General features: G+C 36.8%; 1 protein-coding gene across 1 annotated transcript in view; it reads left to right on the forward strand.

Annotated features, from left to right (window-relative positions):
- Positions 1-11937, forward strand: part of LOC121418942 (TALPID3 protein-like) — a 28533-nt gene extending 16596 nt beyond the window's left edge. The window contains exons 5-19 of the mRNA XM_041613172.1: positions 47-119; positions 710-1015; positions 1311-1497; positions 2064-2419; positions 3051-3149; positions 3520-3573; positions 4141-4370; positions 4861-4994; positions 5796-5989; positions 6987-7200; positions 7394-7655; positions 8284-8498; positions 8850-8938; positions 9355-9937; positions 10497-11937. Coding sequence (XP_041469106.1) covers positions 47-119; positions 710-1015; positions 1311-1497; positions 2064-2419; positions 3051-3149; positions 3520-3573; positions 4141-4370; positions 4861-4994; positions 5796-5989; positions 6987-7200; positions 7394-7655; positions 8284-8498; positions 8850-8938; positions 9355-9937; positions 10497-10930 — 3430 coding nt within the window. The 3' untranslated portion in view covers positions 10931-11937. The remainder of the gene's footprint in view (positions 1-46; positions 120-709; positions 1016-1310; positions 1498-2063; positions 2420-3050; positions 3150-3519; positions 3574-4140; positions 4371-4860; positions 4995-5795; positions 5990-6986; positions 7201-7393; positions 7656-8283; positions 8499-8849; positions 8939-9354; positions 9938-10496) is intronic.
- The last annotated feature ends 7006 nt before the right edge of the window (positions 11938-18943 follow it).

The raw sequence follows: 18943 nt of genomic DNA on the forward strand, positions 1-18943 counted from the left end.
TTTAGTCCACCTTTGTGAATTCGGGCCTTTGTTTTTCCATTTGCAGAGATGGTTCAGACTTTACAAGAATAAAGCAAGCTGTTGATGAACAAATAGCTGCTATTGATGCAGAGATCAAGGTATGAATTCATTACAATTGGTCCACATGGGACATACTAGGTATAATTTTGGCTAGTTGTGAACATATAAAAGGATTAGATGAATGGACCAGCACCCTGGTATGAAACAGCTTGTACATTCCTATGGAGCCAGTTTGTTGTAGTGTACTAGTCTGCAGGTTTCCTCATGCTGTACTTCTTTTAAGTCTCATTCAATATGCATCCCTACTATCCTATCACCATTTCTTTCCCTACTTGCATTTCCAGGTCTGTCCTTAATATTTTGTCTCAATAATGACAGATTTTTCATCAAGATTATTAAGATATCGTGAATGCCATCACGTAATTATTTATTTACTTATTTGTAATTTTATTTATACAGGGTAGCATTGCCAATTTCATAACTGCTTTCCAACTTACTTAGTTGGTAAACAAGTTATATGATCTAAAACAAAGCAACTTTCTTTCCATATTGTACTTAGATACAATACTCAAGTGAAATTATGTACTACACTATAAACTGACATTCATTAAATTTACATCTGGTTAATAAAGAAAAATGGAATGCCTGTATACAAATTTTATTCATTCTTATTTTATGCATTCCACAGAGAGAACTTCACCAAGGAAGACATCACGTCAGCAAACCAAGTGGTCGCCAATCACCTCCAACAAAACTTCTTCCAGACAAAAGCTCTCAAAGACCACACCTACAGCCAAAAGGCCAACAACCTTCTACAAGAAAGCCAGTTGGCCAACAATCAGCTGGGCAAGCCCTTGGCAAGTTTGGCAAGAAGAAGGTCCAGGCGAAGATAGACACAGGTTTACGCAGACCTAGAAAGGAGGATGAGCAAGAGGAGGATATGACTGAAAGGAACAAGGAGAACTTGAGAGAAAAAAATGTCCCTAAATCTCCAGTAAATATCGTTTATTTTTAACACAATATTTTTTCTTTTCCAATTAATTACTAATAAATTTTTTGTTAACTTGCCAAACAAAAGTACAATTTCTATAAATATTTTTGTAGGGTAATTATTCAAATAGTCATAAAAAAATGGATGACCAATCAAACACAGTAATGAGGCATGCAGAGATGGTTCAATTTTTTTTCTCATCATTGTAGTAGCCTCCTTCGTACTAAATGATTGCTCCCTGATGCCGAAAGAGGCTTAATCCTTATGTTACTTGTTGTGATTTTTTTACTCTCCATAGCCCCGACCAGCTTCCAAACCAAGAGGTACACAGCAGGATGATGAACGTTATCTGAAACACATCTATGGCCACACCCGTCTTCAGTCACAAAGGTCAACGTTGAAGGACGCCCCCTATCTCCACTTTGCCAACAGGACACCTACCAAGACTAAGAAGATGGCTGCTCACCATGCCTCTCCAGTTCATGGTACAAGTCTCTTTCTCTCTCTGTTCATGCTTGTCTATGCCTCTATATCTCTGTATCATCAATTCTATTTATGCAAGTTATCAGCCTGTAAATTGTAATCAGTTACAAGTTGATGATGATGGTGTTGGTGATGTTGATTATAAAGACGATGGTGATTATAACATTTATCGTCGTTATCAGGTTATGGTATTGATAATGATGATGATGATGATGATAATTACGATAACTATGATAATGATGATCATGATGATAATGACAATGACAATGATAATTTTGATCATGATTATAATGTTGACCATTATCATGATTCTGGTGATGATTCTTATGTTGATTTTCATTCAATGATCATGCTGATTGAAACAATGCACTCAAGTCCATCAGGCATGATGCTCATGGCATATCACATGTGAATACAAACATAGTGGGAAATTAAAATGAGAATAAACCATATTACTATACCATAAATATGAATGATAAATGATAATAGGCATTTATGAAGCGCAATCGATTTATTCAACAAATCACTAATTTTCCATTCATCTCCTTAATCCCCCTAAACATCATAGCCCAAAGACCTAAAAGACTACAAGCAGAGACACTCAAGAGCGCAGGGGTAGGAACCCAATTACCCTTTACCTCTGGACCCCAGTACTACTTCAACCCCTACCCAACGGGTCCTGACCCCACACCCATCGTTGCCCCTGCCCAGCACACCAGTCCAGCAGACGGCCAGCTCATCCCCATGGCCATACCCCTTAGAGAGCCAAGGTTAGGGGTAGGGATGGCCCATCCTGTTACCATTATCAGCGATGGGAGAGGGGCACCTGCTAGACAGGTAGAGTTGCCCAACGTGGCATTGATCGATGTCACGAATGAGGAAGAGAACAAAGAGGAAACCAAGAAGCAGGACCTTACTGTGCAGGTGAGTTGAGATATCATGGAATGTACATGTATGTTCAATGTACCTCTATTTGGAATATTATATTTAACTTTCATTTGATTTAATTTTATTTTATATTAGGATGCTTATCCTGTAACGGGTGTTGTCCATCATCTAGGGTGAAAAAGTTTTCTTGTAAGCCAACATGATGCCTTCCACTGTATATACAAAACTTTGCCACATTTTGTAAAGCTATCATCTCACTTTCCCCGAACAGATTCCTGATGCAGAGATAAGGGAGTGAGTTATCTGTGGTCCACCTGCTGATTCTCTCAAATTCCCTTGGGTCAGCAAATTATTAACTGCCTATGAAGGATGAAAACAATATGCCTTTCAATATCAGTTTTGTTCATAAATGTGACTGTCACTCTTACTGAGTATTTACTCTCATTCTCAAAGAAAAAAATTGTATTAAAGCTTAGATGACTCTTTTATTTACCACAATATATCACACAAGGAAACAAAATCTTTGAACTGTTCTCCCCTAGTGATTCAATGTTCCATAGACCTTGGTTCAATATTATTATCATTCTGTATTTGTTTGTATATTTCTATTTTTGATAAAGATGGTTCGCATATATTATTTATATCGGTGGATCTTTTTTTTATTTAGAGATTACCCAATGTGGACATCGATTCCATTCCAGCTACTCCAGCTCCATCTCAAGAAAGGGCTTCCCCTGGAACACAACAACCAAATCGGCTAGACAAGGTGATTCATGAATGTGATATTTTAACACCTGGAAGTCTATTTTTTTCAACTTCATATTCCATATAGGTATTTTGAGAAGATTGTAAATATTCTGCATGACTTGTATTTTACACAACACCATTATTCCAGTATTAGAACCTTATGATTTGGAATGTTTAGAAAAGTTTATTAATGTATTATATGGAAATTAAAACTTCTTATCAATATGCATATGATATCATTTCACCTCTCATGTTCACAACATGCTTTACTTATGGTATTCTTATAGTGAAAATTAAAGAATGATTTTGATATAAATGTGTAAGAAATATTTGTAATGATGGTGACTGAAAACGTTCTTTTACCTATCTGTATTCTATCTAATGTATAGGACATACCATCCCATGGCCAAGTGACTGAAGAGAGCAGACTAGCAAGTGCAAAGGTTAGTTTCTCTTTATATTTGAATACTAAATATTGTGGAATCTTTTTTAGATCCAACAAGTACTATATTCTTTTTGTTAAATTGACATATTAAAATGTTTGATGCCCTATATGATTGGCCTTCCTGAAATGATTTGTCTGCTTTCTATGGCTTAAGCAGTTGGTGGAGTGAAATTGAAATATGGAAACATGGGAATCAGCTGTGCAAAAAGTTTGATTATTTTATAGCATCACTTACGTGTTGTATGAAACTTAGTATAGTAGGATGTATTAATTTTGAAGAGAAATGTGTTGGTAGTAAGTCCTTTGCAGGACGGCCCATGGTCTAAGGAAGAATGCATGATGTATCAGTAAGCCTCTACAATACATGTTGAATTGAAGTTCAAGTTCTAGTTTTGTTTGTTTATTTGAACTTGACTCAACATCAAAGCAATTCATGCACAATATGACAAATATACAAATGAATATACAATATGACAATAGATACAATTTGACATGAAAATAAAAATGTACTATAAATAATTGTATTTGAAGTCATTCCTTGACTCTATTTTGACATTCTGTTCAGCCACATGAAGAAGAACAGGAGGAGGAAGAGGAACCCTCGTCACCAGAGATCCCTGGTATCTCAATGGAAGGAATGCATGCAGCAAGGCAACCCTCCTACCACGGTCCACCATTCCCACCCCAGCGGTTACCTCCATCCCAACCCCCATTAGCTGGTATCCAGCCATCATCTGATCAGCTAGCAGAGGGCATCAGACGCATGGAGATGCTCCAGACAAGAGCAGTGGACTGGTAATGGTTCCTGATAAGCATTCTTTAATACTGCATACCACAAATATACATTTAAGTCTCAGAAAAAAATATGGGAGAGAAAGAAAATAATGATAAATGATACCAGTGAAAAGCTGCTTGTGGAAAGGCACAGCTTGACTTTGATGAGGTACCACCTGACTTTATTTTTGTACATCCAAATGACCGATCCTTTTCCCAATTTTATGTATTTTTAATCAGTCAACTTTCTGTTTTCTTTTAAAATTATATCTCTTAAACAAACATAACACCTTTGACTCAGATACAGATTGTCTATAGTCTTTTTATGATCTTTTATTTCTTGAAAATTTGTGCTTTTCATTTATGCATTTCACTTTCTGAAATTTATGTTGTTTGTAATGCTTGGAAAAAATATGAACATGAAAATCTTTAACAGATGTTTTATCATGAAAAAGCAATAAACATAGATCAGATGTGAAAGAAATCATTTCATATTCTGATTTATTTGCAGGGTTGAGCAAGAGTTGATGTCGCGTTTGATAAGTGGGACTCATCTTAGGCAATCAGAGAGACATCAGCAGCCAAGCACCAGTCATGAAGCCAGGCCTGTTAGCCCATCATCCTCAGAAAACTCAGATCATGTTGGTAAGATCTTTAAAGGGTGTTCTTAAGAATTTATGAATGTTACTTTCCAGCCAGCATAGGGGTTTCTACTTTTTGTCATATATGTAATGATAGCAAATATCTCTATTATGTACAAAAAGGCCTTATTGAAAATAATATAAAGTATTTCAGAACTTATGGTCATCATTAGTTATATACCTTAGAAACAAATTTAATATAGTGATTTACAGAGAATTTACGTAGGCAACTTGTCAAAAGTCTTCTAACACGAATCCATCTATTATGAATCTTCATCGCGGAATTCCAGCATTCCCTGTTATGTTGTCCATGATGAAATCTGATGATTGGTCATAAAAAGCTGCTTGCAGGATTCCTGTGAGGAAGATTGGGCTCTGACTTTTGACAAGGTCCCTTATTATCATCCTTGAGGATTCTCTGGATCCTCCTCCATAATGTGACTGCGACACAGAACTGTTTCCATGCTTAATAACATGGCTGCAAATAAAGGGCTCTAGCCAGTCTATGATTCTGTCGGGTACCCATTTTCTTTACTTCGACTTGGTGTTGGGAATGTAGATCAGTGTCTTTATACCACAGTTGGATTCAAACCCAACATGTTGTGCTCTGCATCCGTAGACACATCCGCTACACCATGACTCAAAAAATAAAGAAGCTGCCCAACTAAAGGTTTCAATGAATTAAGCAACAAATGTTTTGTAACATTTCCGTAAACATTTTACTTTACTCATGAATATATTCACCATAAATTTCAGCAACACATATGCAACTATTTTTTTCCCTGTTTTTCCGCTTTGCTCATAGTTGGTGCACTTGGCGGAGGGGGTCTGCAGTTCTTTGTGGATGCTGGACAACCAGTAGACCCCACCCTAGTGAATAGTCTCGTCCAGCAGGTTCTGGAAGAAAAGATCTCCCTGTGTCTAGGTCAGCATCAAAGAGAAAGGTCATCTGTTGCCATGCCGACTTCTCAAGATGTCAGACAGCCTACCCCACAGCCTGTAAGTATAGAGATGATGCATTGATTTGAAGTGAATGATGTGCTGTAATGGTTCTAGTTTATCTGGATGTTTGTTATGCATATTGGTCATGGGGTGTGTTATAATACTGTTTGTCAAGGTGCCAACAGCCAATGTGGGTCTTGATTGCATTTATTGCATACCAAAGTGGAAATATTCAGATGTAATACTTTCATATATTTTCAAGCAAAGTGTACATTTTGCCACAATTCAAATAATTAATTTTTGCTTGATTTTATGTGAAAAAATTTGATGTACTTTCATTTTATCAGTATGTAAAGAATTTTTTGAAATCAAATTGACACATATCCCATTAATTTGTAAAACTGTAATATTTTTATAGGATACCCCAAGGATAATTTTTTTTAACTCCAGGCTTGAAAGATAGTATTGATATTCAGAAGGCTGCTCTAGTTAGTAGAGAAATGAGTATTAAAGGGGAAGTTCACCCTGACAAAAAGTTTATTGTAAAAAAAGCAGAAAACATAATAAAAAATATTGCCGAAGGTTTGGGAAAAATTTCATCAAATATTTAAAAAGTTATTAGAATTTCAATTATTTGATTTGTGGCGTCATATGCGAGCAGCATTCCTACATAGCGAATGGTAAAAAATCAATGAAATGTCATTTTCTCAGAAAATTGAAAATGGTTTTCACTGTAACTTTTGTATATCAATAGACAAATCATTTCACACCCGATCATGAAAATAAAATTAAGTCATCAGGAACCATACAAAATTTGAAATTCATACATTTTATATTACATAACACATGGGGCAGCTGCTCGTTTATGACGTCACAAATCCCAAATTTTGAACTCTAATAACTTTCTTACTCTAACAGATTTTCCTCAAACCTTCACCAATATTTTTTACTATTTTTTATGCTATTTTTACAACAAAGTTTTCTTCAGGGTGAACTTCCCCTTTAAGAAAGTGTATCCTCACTCAACCTTGCCATTTAATGTTTTTCCTTGCAGTTGGGCCGGCATTCACCCATTCCCACCCCAGAGCCAACCCCACCTGCCTCACCCATTGTAGTTCTGTCCAGGGAGCCATCCCCCACCCCCAGGGATCGAATCCCTACCCCAGAGGCTAGTGAGGTAGGGGAAGCTGAGGCAGCATCAGGAGGAGCAGAGTCCGAGACGGAGAGCTGGAAAGATCTCATGAAAGATTCAGATACTTCCAATGAAGGTGAGGAGATTTCATGTACATTTAGAGGAAAGCAAGAAATTGTAATTTGTCTGTAATTGTGCCATAATATATGTCCTTTATGAACTTTTGAAAGATCCTACTAGTACTTTTTAATACTACATATGCTTCTACTTTTTACTTGGTCTTCTTAACATTAATCAAGATGATTTATTTCTCACCTTCGTTTCACCAGAAGCAAACACTATTGCTGCACCAGGCCCAGAAGCTGTCACAACCCCTCCCACAACCCCACCCCCAGTCAGCATCCAATCACCTCCCCAAATTCCAGGGGAGGAGCCCCAGACACCGGTCCCTTCACCCCCGTCTTCTCCCACACCCTTGGTAGGTGTACCCTCTGAGCCCATGGTTACCCCTACTCCTACCCCAGAGCCAAGGAGTCCGGTAGCATCGGAACCAGAAGAGGATGCTTTCCAGGCGACTTTGCATACTCCAAGGTGGGTTGATCATATCATTTTATGCAATTCTTCCAAGTTTGGCCCATGATAAAACAAAGTCCATATCAAGTGAAATTACATTCAGATATTCACTGTTGATCTGTGCCACTTTAACATAAATGCTTTCAATAAATTGGCCTAAAGAGGAGCAATTGCCATTGTTTATACAAGGTCCCATGTGTATCATACGTATAACTTTTAAATATGCACAAATTTTAGGAATTTTTGGCCCATTGCTTGTGCTGATGAAAGCGGCAGATAGATATTGAGTGGACTCTCGACTTTGGCCCATACCCTACAAATAATTTGAAAATACATGACTATAAGTAGAACTCTGTCCGTTTGTTAAAAGAGGTATAAGATTCATAGCTGCTTTAATTAAAGATTATTTCTAGTTCATATTAATCATGAAACAGCCAAATGAATCACTTGTCTACAGTGACTTCAATATAGTACCATAATGACTTGCCTGATGTATCTCATTTCATAGGATTGTTCAAAACCTGCTAGGTTAAACATCAATAACTTAAATATGGTTGTTTGTTACTTGCTTCCATCTACCAGTGTATTTGTGCTATTACCCAAACTTTCATTTGCTAGTATTTTTTAATTTCCTATTTTGTTTTAGTCCTGAGCCACGTCTTCCATCCCCTACACCATCTCCTCTACCCGTCCCTCCCAAAGCTGCTACCCCTGCTCCACCCAGCGTGGAATCTTCCACCACTACCGAGTCAACACCTCCGGACTCTACCATTACGCAGACTACAGGGAGGGATATATCTGAGGGAGAATGGCTTGTCAGTGAGAGGGAAGAGGGAAGGGTACCAGATGAAACCCTATTTGGTGAGAAAGCTAAAATTTTCTAGATTAAATATGTTATATTCTACCGGAAATAGTCTATAACATTAGTCAATTAATTTGCTTCATGAAGCACGCCCCACATTACCTAAAAAGTGATGGTATGTCCCGTCATCTTCACCAAATAAAATTATTTGCATACTATATTGTATGATATCCTCAACTTTCCATATCATTAATGCAATACTGTCGTGTCAATTGTATTGAACAAATCCGCTTAGGGGGCTACTTTCTGTATATTACTAAGTTTTGGGATATGGGCTGTCTTTAAAGAAAAAAAAATCAACAAATTCTGAATGAAGTGAATAATATTGTTTGTTCCTCAAAATTTCTCAGGTGTTCCAGAGATGGAAGCTTTTGATGAGAGTTCACAGAGCAGTACAACCAGCACTGTCAAAGGACCAACAGACCCTGATAAAGACCTGGTATGCATTCACTATCATAGTGTGTTAAAGTTAGTAGCAATCTCTTTTCAGATTTCATCTTCTGGAAATATCTGCAGGCAATATCGATCTCGATTTGCCATTGCTATTTGGGGTCTGACATTTACTTTCCACCTTCTTCATTTATCTACCTCTCCTTTGAATTCACCTAGACTATAGATACTGCATTATTTAGATAATTTAATCCTTTGTATGTTAATTCAAACAGATTTGCAGCCCCTAACAGTGCTGTAAATCATTGTCATCATTGGATAAAGTTATACCTGTATTTTCATCATTGAACTGGTAAAAAATTTGGATTAGCAATTGCAATTAAGTCTATCAATTCATCATAGGTGCCTTGTTTGCAGTTAAGGGTATTAATTTTCCTCAATTTTTTTTATCGTTTATCTAATAAGGAGGAACCCAGGAGTGAAGGTGAGGTCGACCCAAACCGTCTAAAACTGACCAGAGATCCGGTCGTAGCCCTCCTCTCTAGGCTTCGCCAAGCACCCTCTGGGGTCCCTCATCCTGTAGGAATGCAACCAAGTGCTACGTCCTCCCCACACAGCATCAGTAATGCAAGCAGCAGCAGCGTAGGGGAGGTGAGTGAGGGACAACGTCCAAGCCTCATGCCACCTGCTGAGCGTCTCCTCTACCAGGAGGCCTACCAGTCAAAGCCTCCTAAGGGTGCTATGGACCATAGAAGATCTCTTGGTGAAATTGGAAGCAACGGGGAAGAGCAAGAACGAGCCATCTCGCCTGCAGGAGATGGCATCAGAACGAACGAAGTACCTTCCAATGAAAGCATCCTATCCCATTCTCCAAAGGCCAGTTCCTCCCAGGCGATAGTGGCACCTAGTCCGGTAGCAAGGGTGATTCAGGTTGGAAGGCAAAGGTCTCCAGAACTGGTAGAGGATGAGGAAGTGGAAGGAGAAGGAGACTTGGCTGAGGCTGATATGACTGCTGGAGGTACACTCATAGATAGACCAATACCACCAAGTAAGAAGATGTCACACTTCCTGTCAATACATGAGATATTCATTGTAGTAGAAAACATTCTACTCTCTTCTTTACATTCCGTAATTCGTAGAGAAAAGGTGCTCCTCTCCATACATGTCATCAAATGATATAGGTCTAGATTTTATCCAGTTGATATGAATAGATTGTTTTGATGCCAAATAGGCAATATACATTGTCATGTGATAAGGGCCCTTTAGCAGAAAACAGACCGATATTGCTTATGCCTATAGACCAATTTAGTTTGGAAGCTGTTATTTATGATAATTTCTAATTTGAGGGCTTCAAGTATACCTGGCAAAACATATTGTATGGAATTGCATTGTCATAACAATGCACCTGGCTTATTGCATAACTCATTGAAAGTGCTTTTATTCTTCTTTGGAAGCCCCCCAGTTGTGGCTGCCATTAAGTTGCAGTGATCTGAAGGCAGATTCATCAATATTAATAGATTCATGGTGTAACCAAGTTTGTTTGCTATTGGGTCATGATTACCACCTTTTTACCATATCATTCATTATTTTATTTGTCTGTTGATCAGGTTTATACTCCACCATGCTCAGTGATCCAGGCACACGTACCATGACACCAGATGCTATGAACATGGATGCCTACCTCCAGTCGGGTTACCTCAGCCAAAGCTTCAGCCAGTCAGAAGGAGGTGTGGGCGGAGCTACCAGCGACTTTGAAGGATCACGGTTACTCGGCCAGACTAACAACTCCATCACGGGATTGAACGCCTCTGGTGCCGTTCCGAGAGGCTCAAGTCTCTTTGGGACGAGCGGGATGTTTTCTGAAGACTCTCTGGAGGTTGGAGCTGGTATGAGAGGGAGGGAGGAGCGTATGACCCAGAGGTCATTCCAAGTTACACTGCCCTCTATTGCTGGGTTGGATGAGAAGGAAGAGGAGAGTGTCAGCGAAGGAGAGGTGCATGGTGGGGAGACAATAAGTGATGTCTCAGAAATTACGCTGTAATATACTAATGTATTGAAATTTCTAAAAAATGTCACCTTGGGCCTGTAACACAAAGCTTAGCAAACTGACTAGTTGAATTGCACGCTTGACTGCACATAATGATCAGTGTAAATTAAGCATAAAAATCAGCATTGTGATAAAGTGCTAAGCTATGTGTACGGGCATTGGACTTGAGAATGTGTACATGTGATGATATTTGAGTACCAAATCGGAGAGCTGTATAAAGTGGAGTTATATTCTGTGTCATATTTAAATTCTTCTCAAACTTGAAAAAGTTTTATGGCAATACACTAAAGCAGTAACAATTTGATTTATTGAATTCTGTGTATTCCTGAAATGGTGTAAAAGAGACAATTTGTGGAACATAGTGCATTGTTGCCACAAATTATCTTAGATGAATTTCTTCCTAGGTAATATATACCTAATTGACTTAAGCATTTTGTTTTCTTTATTTTGGTCTCATGTATGTTTCGCTCTTTTTAAAAGAAAAGAGTTGCACTCCAATTAATTTACATATGAGTTGTTAATTTCATTTGAATAGTATGGATTTAAATCATATGCATTCCATAGTGTACTCGATTTATAAAATGTGAGTTTTCTCAATAAAAGGTTTTCATCTTGTCTTATTCAGATGGGAACTTTCCACAAGTAGCTCAATGACACTGTGGGCATCCTCCCATAGGCCTGCACATGTGCTTTATTGATTGATAGTCTTGATATGTTTACCTTTTCCTAAAACCAATGGAAATGTATATTGTGAATTTCACTTGAGACGATGTGTTTGGACAAGTTAATTCTATTGCAAATATTGTGGAATGAAAATTGTCACAAAAAGTTTATCTTTCTACTTTATTTGGTATATATATTGATAAGACTATAATATCAAAATGTTGCATCCTTTGTTATGAAGCGGGATCTGTTTAAGTTGTGTTGATCTTGAGATAGTGCTTTTTAAAGGAGATGTGGTATGCTGGCTTTAACACAGGATTTTTTGAGTAGCACTCATACTCCCCCCCCAAAAAAAAAAAAGTAAACGGGTAAAGAAAAAACATAAATAGAAAAGGAATATCATGAATATAAACAATTCTAGAAATTTATTCTTTTGAAAAGAATCTGTTTTACTTAGTGTGGGTTATTATCAATCTATTCTCTTGACTATAAAGGAAAACAGTGAAACTTGCTATAGAATCCCACTGTCTCCCAGGGCATCTTTATATAATGCAAAATTATCTGTTTACCTCAATGGTTTGGGTTTTTTTTTTAAATAGGAGTTTACTAAAGGGAAACTTATCATTGAAGGCCACTTGTTGCTATTTCCTTGATTATTGTTTCTCATTGGAATACATACTTAAGAAAACCTGTATATATAGGCAACCGATATTTCTGTTATCCCTTGAGTCATCTTTAAACACAGGTAAAACTGAACTGATAAATAGGATTACCATAATCAATTTGAGACCCTGGCTTTAGTTTAGATTTAGCCATCATAAAGAATAGAGCACATATGTCACATATTTTCTTAATAGAATTATAGGGATATTATACATGTAAAAGAAGGATATAAAATAAATATGTGACAGTCACTCCAAAACCAACAATGAGTTGCCCAAAGTGAGTTTTTGCATTTTGAGGGGTTTTTTTAAGCACATCCTAAGCTTTGAAATTATATATAACTTGTCAAAACCGATCAACAATAATCTACACAAGTACTTGATTGAATTACACAGCCGAGACCTCTCTTTCTTCCTTTATTTTTATTCCTCTTTTTGACTTTTTCTCCCCTTTCCTCCTTTTTTCCCCTACTCGCAAAATCATAGGCACAGGGGGCAGTCACAAGCCCCCTGTGGTGCCGCCCCTTCTCTTTTTTTCCCTCTCTCCCTCTTTCTTTCTTTCTCTCTTTCTTTCTCTCTTTCTTTCTTTCTTTCTCTCTTAAAATCTATCTGTCCTTTGTGATAAATCCTTTTTTCACAGTGCAATGATTTACCAAAATAATAAAGTAGGTAAGCTGAAACAGGAAGTTTGTATTAGTGATACTGTATTCTAATCTTTCATGATCAGATTTGTATCTCTTTTTTTTTCGATTGCAACAATACCATTCAAATAAACGCAAGTGAATCCTTGTACTGAACACAATTATGGAAAAACCTGAAAAGTACAAGCAGTAACTCTTGATCAAATATTTTTTTTTAAATAGAGAGAAAAAAAAATCTTCCAGTGCCTGTGTATTGCTTATTCATTCATTTTTACAATGCTTGTCCAATGCAGGGATTCAATAATATGTGATTTTTATCAAATTTGTCTGAGTATCCTAACTAATCTAATTTTCATACTTTCAACAGAGCTGTAATGTTATTCATTAATATTGAAGACTACCAGACCATGAACAATCAAATCTGGAAGGATTTTTTTTTTCTTCAGAAGAGACTGTTTTATTCACTCATGCTTCATTCTTCACATGATTACATCCTGTATTACTGTGTCCCCTATTCAATGCTCAGTGGAACTCTTCAACCGTAACAAGGCCTGCCTCTTTTCTCTGTTCTGTTCATGCATTCATCCACTGGTCAAAAGCTGGAAAATATGTCTAGGCAATGCTGTTGTTATGGTCCACTGTCTCTTTGTTAAGAAATGAGTGTCCAGGGCTACCCCGTGAATGAAGTGTCATCAAAAGATTGATTATGCAAGTCCTACTCTCCTTTTGAAAGGAGGGGTATAAGGGTGAACGATTCATTAACTTTTATGTCTTGAATGTATATGTGGTCAATGAATTATTTCAAAGTCAAATTTTGTTTTAGTAAAATAATTCTCAACCTCATAAAATCCGAAACATTCAAATTCCAAATTCCATTCAGTGATTATTATATTCATGGACCCCTTTTTGTCTCGCCCACCAGAGGTGAAGGTGAGACTTGGGGATCCAAATGTCGTCCGTCGTTCGTCCGTCACAAACCTGTAATGACACATAACTCCACAACCATAAGTCGCTTTTCAACCAAACTTGGATGGTGGATGGACTTGGGGGACCTGCATGTTATGCTGCAGTCTGAGGTCACATGCTAAGGTCAAAGGTAATTTTCAGGTCAACGTTAAAGTTTACATGCAAGACTCTTAACTCCGCAACAGTAAGTCGCTTTTCAACCAAACTTGGATAATAGATGGACTTGGGACCTGCATATTATGCTGCAGTCTGAGGTCATATGGTAAGGTCAAAGGTCATTTTCAGGTCAACGTTAAAGTTTACATGCAAGACTCTTAACTCCGCAACCGTAAGTCGCTTTTCAACCAAACTTGGATAATAGATGGACTTGGGGACCTGCATATTATGCTGCAGTCTGAGGTCATATGGTAAGGTCAAAGGTCATTTTCAGGTCAACGTTAAAGTTTACATGCAAGACTCTCTTATGACACCTAACTCCGCAACCGTATGTCGCTTTTCAACCAAACTTGGATGGTAGATGGACTTAGGGGAGCTGCATGTTATGCTGCAGTCTGAGGTCATATGGTAAGGTTAAAGGAAAGGTCATTTTCAGGTCAACGTTAAAGTTTACATGCAAGACTCTTAACTCCGCAACCGTAAGTCGCTTTTTAACCAAACTTGGATGGTAGATGTACTTAGGCGACCTGCATGTTATGCTGCAGTCGGAGGTCACATGGTAAGGTCAAAGGTCATTTTCAGGTCAACATTAAAGTTTACGTGCAAGGCTCTTCTGACAAGTGTTATTCCATCCCAGTCATTTCACAATGAAGTTTCGATATATAATCCTCTTGCGTGCCCTCACAAATCATATTTCTGGTTATTTTCATAAGTGGGCGAGACACAAAATTGCTTTTGCCTTGTGATGAATGACAAGTCCGAAAGTTGGAGAATGGTTCAAAAACTTTTGTTCCAGTGATGATGACTCCTTCTTAAAATCTTTACATAAAACTTAACACCAAACTTTTAGGTTTTTTTAGGAGCCTCAACTGTAGGATAATCATCATTGGAATGAAACTGGGGAACTTTGCATGATAACATCGAACAAAACATTCAACATTTCCACTCACATACTTTTCAGCAAAAATCATTCAAATTTATCAACAGTCACAAGTAGTCACATGCAATTCTCTTCATGCAGTCACACTCATTGAAGCTTGCAATTCTGCTGTGGATGTTTTTCATCATGCTCCGCTGAGACACTATCCAACCAGGGAAAAAAATTGTTTACATTGATCATTATTACATCAGAACTCTAAACAGGTGTGCTCTCTCTCTCAAACAAGGTCAAGTATTTATGTACATGAAATCAAGGTCCTGTTAAACAAAGATTAGCTATCAATCCTACAGGTGATTTATACAATTGATTTCACATAATGCTTAATGTAATCAAACATAAAATCAGCCTTATGATCAAGCAATATGTTTTGTGTTACAGGGGCCCAGGTTAAGTTTCGGCAAGTTTCAGTGATAATTGTCTGATCCCATTTCTCCTTCTGTTCCATATCATGCTGGTATGAGCACAATGATTTTTTTTTTCATTGTTATGATGGGTTTATCATTGCATTGATTCTGGCTAACCAACTCATTGTCAACAAAATCTTTTTTAAATAATAGCAACAAATATTCATAAATTATGAAATGTTTAAGGTTCTACCAACCCATTTTTGAGATAACAAGTTCTTGTATAAGCTTTTGTGGATGTGTCATGGTCTAGTGGTTAGGACCCTTTGCTATTCAATCAGAGCGTTTTGGGCTCAAATTCCAGCCATGGCATTATTTCCTTCTGCAAGAAATTTATCCACATTATGCTGCACTCAACCCAGGAGAGGTAAATGAGTACCATGCAGGGTAATACTGCTGAATTATATTGTAGACCACTTTGAGACTTCTGACAATCCTATAGATTTTCTCGAACTAATTGGTCAGTCACATGCTGCCTTCTAAAAGAAGTGGACTATTTGGACCTTGAATATTTGATTATCCCAAATCAATGAATGAGGTAATGAATTTGAATTATAAGGAGGGATGGGGAGTGGAAAGTTGCCCCCCCCCCCCTTCCCCCATGAGAGCACTGGACCTGTAAAGACAGGTGCAAAAGTTACACCATCTGATTGACTCTTGTATGATAATGACAATAAATGGCAGAGGAATGAGAGAGAAGGAAGTAATTCTTTTTTCCCATGGATAAGTAATATTTTTATCATCCATTTCAATTGAAGAATCATGCTTCTTTGAAAATCATTGATAATCATCAATTTCAATGGATTTCTGTTCACATTTTCTCTTTACTCCAACCTCTTTTTCTTTGCAACAATAATATGTTAAGTGTAGAGTATTTTGTTTACACATTGTGTATTGTAGTCAAAGTTAGTCAAACACAAATGATTCCGCCTATTAAAAAGGCATACAATGCAATCGCTTTAATAGCCCCACCTCAAGTTCTCAACTATTTATATATAGGCAGGTTCATTACCCATAATGCAACATTCTGAGCAGTACATGTAGCCATATGATATAGGCCGACTTGAACACACCAAATCACTACTCAATGAATTTATTGCTCATTGATTATACTAAGCATAATAAGTACTTTTCTATCAATATTTTTTTTTTGTCTTAACAAATACAACCATAGGCTAATTCTCTGTATTACTATAATAGTCATCTCAAAATGTATACTTTAGTTTTTTATAACACCCAGTTGAATAGATTCCATGCAGTGTTGGTCACCTTCCCCCCCCCCCCTTCCCCCTTTAAGTGGAATATCTTGGGACAACTAAAACCTGTGTAGAAAAAAGACTAGAAATAACACATGCTTTGCACAATCTGGTCTGAAAAATTGCTTGGATTTTGATAGCGATAATTAAAGGTCAATTTATGCGTGCATTACTTAACCTTGAAATTTTTTGATGATTCAATGTATTCCCTTTGTAAGAAATAATCCTTACTGCTGCCTACCATGCAATGTCATTTTCAATCCTATCTTGATTTAAACAAAAGTATTATCCATATGGTTAGAGATTATCACTTCAACCACAGATTTTATCAGGGGCTTTCATACCCTCCAAATCACACAAAAAATATCTGGTATTTTCGATCCAGAATTCTTACCCAGATCAGAAAAAAAGATGGTGTTAATTCTGTTTGTATAAAAGCAAAGTACTTGTAAAGCATTGAAAGATAATACAAGCTCTCTTAAAAATTACAAGAACTGTTTAAGGTGATCTCAAAGGTCAAAGTCACAAAGTGTGAAAGTCACAAAGTGTGAAAGCAATTGTGTGAGAGCTCAGTTGGCTCAGTTGGTGGAGCGTCTGTCTGTCGAACCAACGGCCGGCCGTGGGTTCGAGTCCAACCTGGATGACTGAAGCATGTGTTGTGTATAAATGTCTCTCCCCTGTTCCATAGATGCAGGCTATGTTACAGTGGAAAACACTCCATCCCTCGGATAAGATGTTAAATGGAGGCCTCGTGTAGAGGAGAGTCATCACCTTTGCACGATAAGAACCCACTTTTCGTATAAGAGAAGGGGGAAACCCCAGTGTAGTGGTCCACCTGTTCTCCCCCATGTCAGCTATATTGGGAGGAGAGACGCGAGTCGTAGTGATTCAGTTCACTTTTTGCCTCCCAGGCACAGTAGACGTCAATTAATGTAATAATGATGAATTACAAGAAGTTTAGGCATGCCAGGCATTAAGAATTAACATCTTTTCTATCGGAATGCCTGGTCATAACTATTCAAATTCTATCTGGTTAAGGCAGATGTGAATGCATTAATCAATTATGAATTTTTACAATTTTATGTGATTTACATGTATTTTTCATGGCTGGGTTGGCATTAAAGCACCATCTAAATTGTGTCACAATAAAATCAATTGGATAAAAACATACTATCATAAAGTTGCACTACAGTTAAAAATCAGTACAAGGTGAGAAATGCCAAGGAAAAAGGTCATCAAACTTTCATATAAATCACTGTATTGTTTGAGGAAATAACTTAAAAAAATAAGTTTTTTAAGAGATAAAAATATATATTTGGAAATGTTCAAGCTATAAGTACATATGTACAAACAAATAAATATTTCATTGTTCATCATTCATTTTCTGAAGTTGAAATCAATAAATAAAGGAATTCAATATTAATGAATACTTCTATTTTATTCAACATGTTATTTTTGTTACTTTTGCAAGGTTGTCTGAATCTGTGTTATCCATAGTACTATACAAAATTATTATTTCTTTACTCCCTTATCATTTTTCAAAATCATGTCTATTTTTTAAGGGTTGATAAACAATCACAAGTGCAGTGGGTGTGTTATTCAGTCCAAACTATTGGATCTAATCCTGGCTGCTATTATAACAATATAACTTTTTGCTGCCTGAATGATGGTTTCGGTTTTATGGTTGATAGAAAGTTAAGAGTAGTTTTGGTGCCTTGTTTGTAGGGGTTTTTTTTATCATTATTTTTTTTCGGGGGGGGGGGTTAATGTCCACTGTAGCAAAGCATTTTCAAATTGTTTATTTACATATATTTTGTATATGTATACCATATTAAAGGTACGGTAAATGTGCATGAAATTGCTTTAATTAATTTTTTTATGTGTGGTTTCAGGCACCTTTGATTCATATATATATATATATATATATATATATGTGTGTACGTATATATGATGTATTATAGAATGAAAGCAGTGTACAGCAAAAGAATTGTATTGTTTAATAAAAAGAAAGAAAAAAATTAAATGCCTTATCCGTATTGTATTTTGTATATGTGTTGTTGCCATTACATCCTAATTATTCAGTGACATGTTACTATTGTTGGTAGGATGTTTGTAAGGTGTTATTTTTTTAGTAATACTGTAGGTTTTATCATAGGGTAAAGGTTGTGATGGTGTGCAGGTGAATGCAATGGTGTTTGGGTTTGTTGGTGAAAATTATGATCATTTTTTGGTGTTATTATTATTTCTCTTGTTTTTATTGTTATCATTATTTTTGATGTTGTTGTTCACATGTGACAACAATAATTCATTACCAGCTTT

The sequence above is a fragment of the Lytechinus variegatus genome, chromosome 7 (assembly GCF_018143015.1).
Source record: "Lytechinus variegatus isolate NC3 chromosome 7, Lvar_3.0, whole genome shotgun sequence".
Lineage (NCBI taxonomy): Eukaryota > Metazoa > Echinodermata > Echinoidea > Temnopleuroida > Toxopneustidae > Lytechinus > Lytechinus variegatus.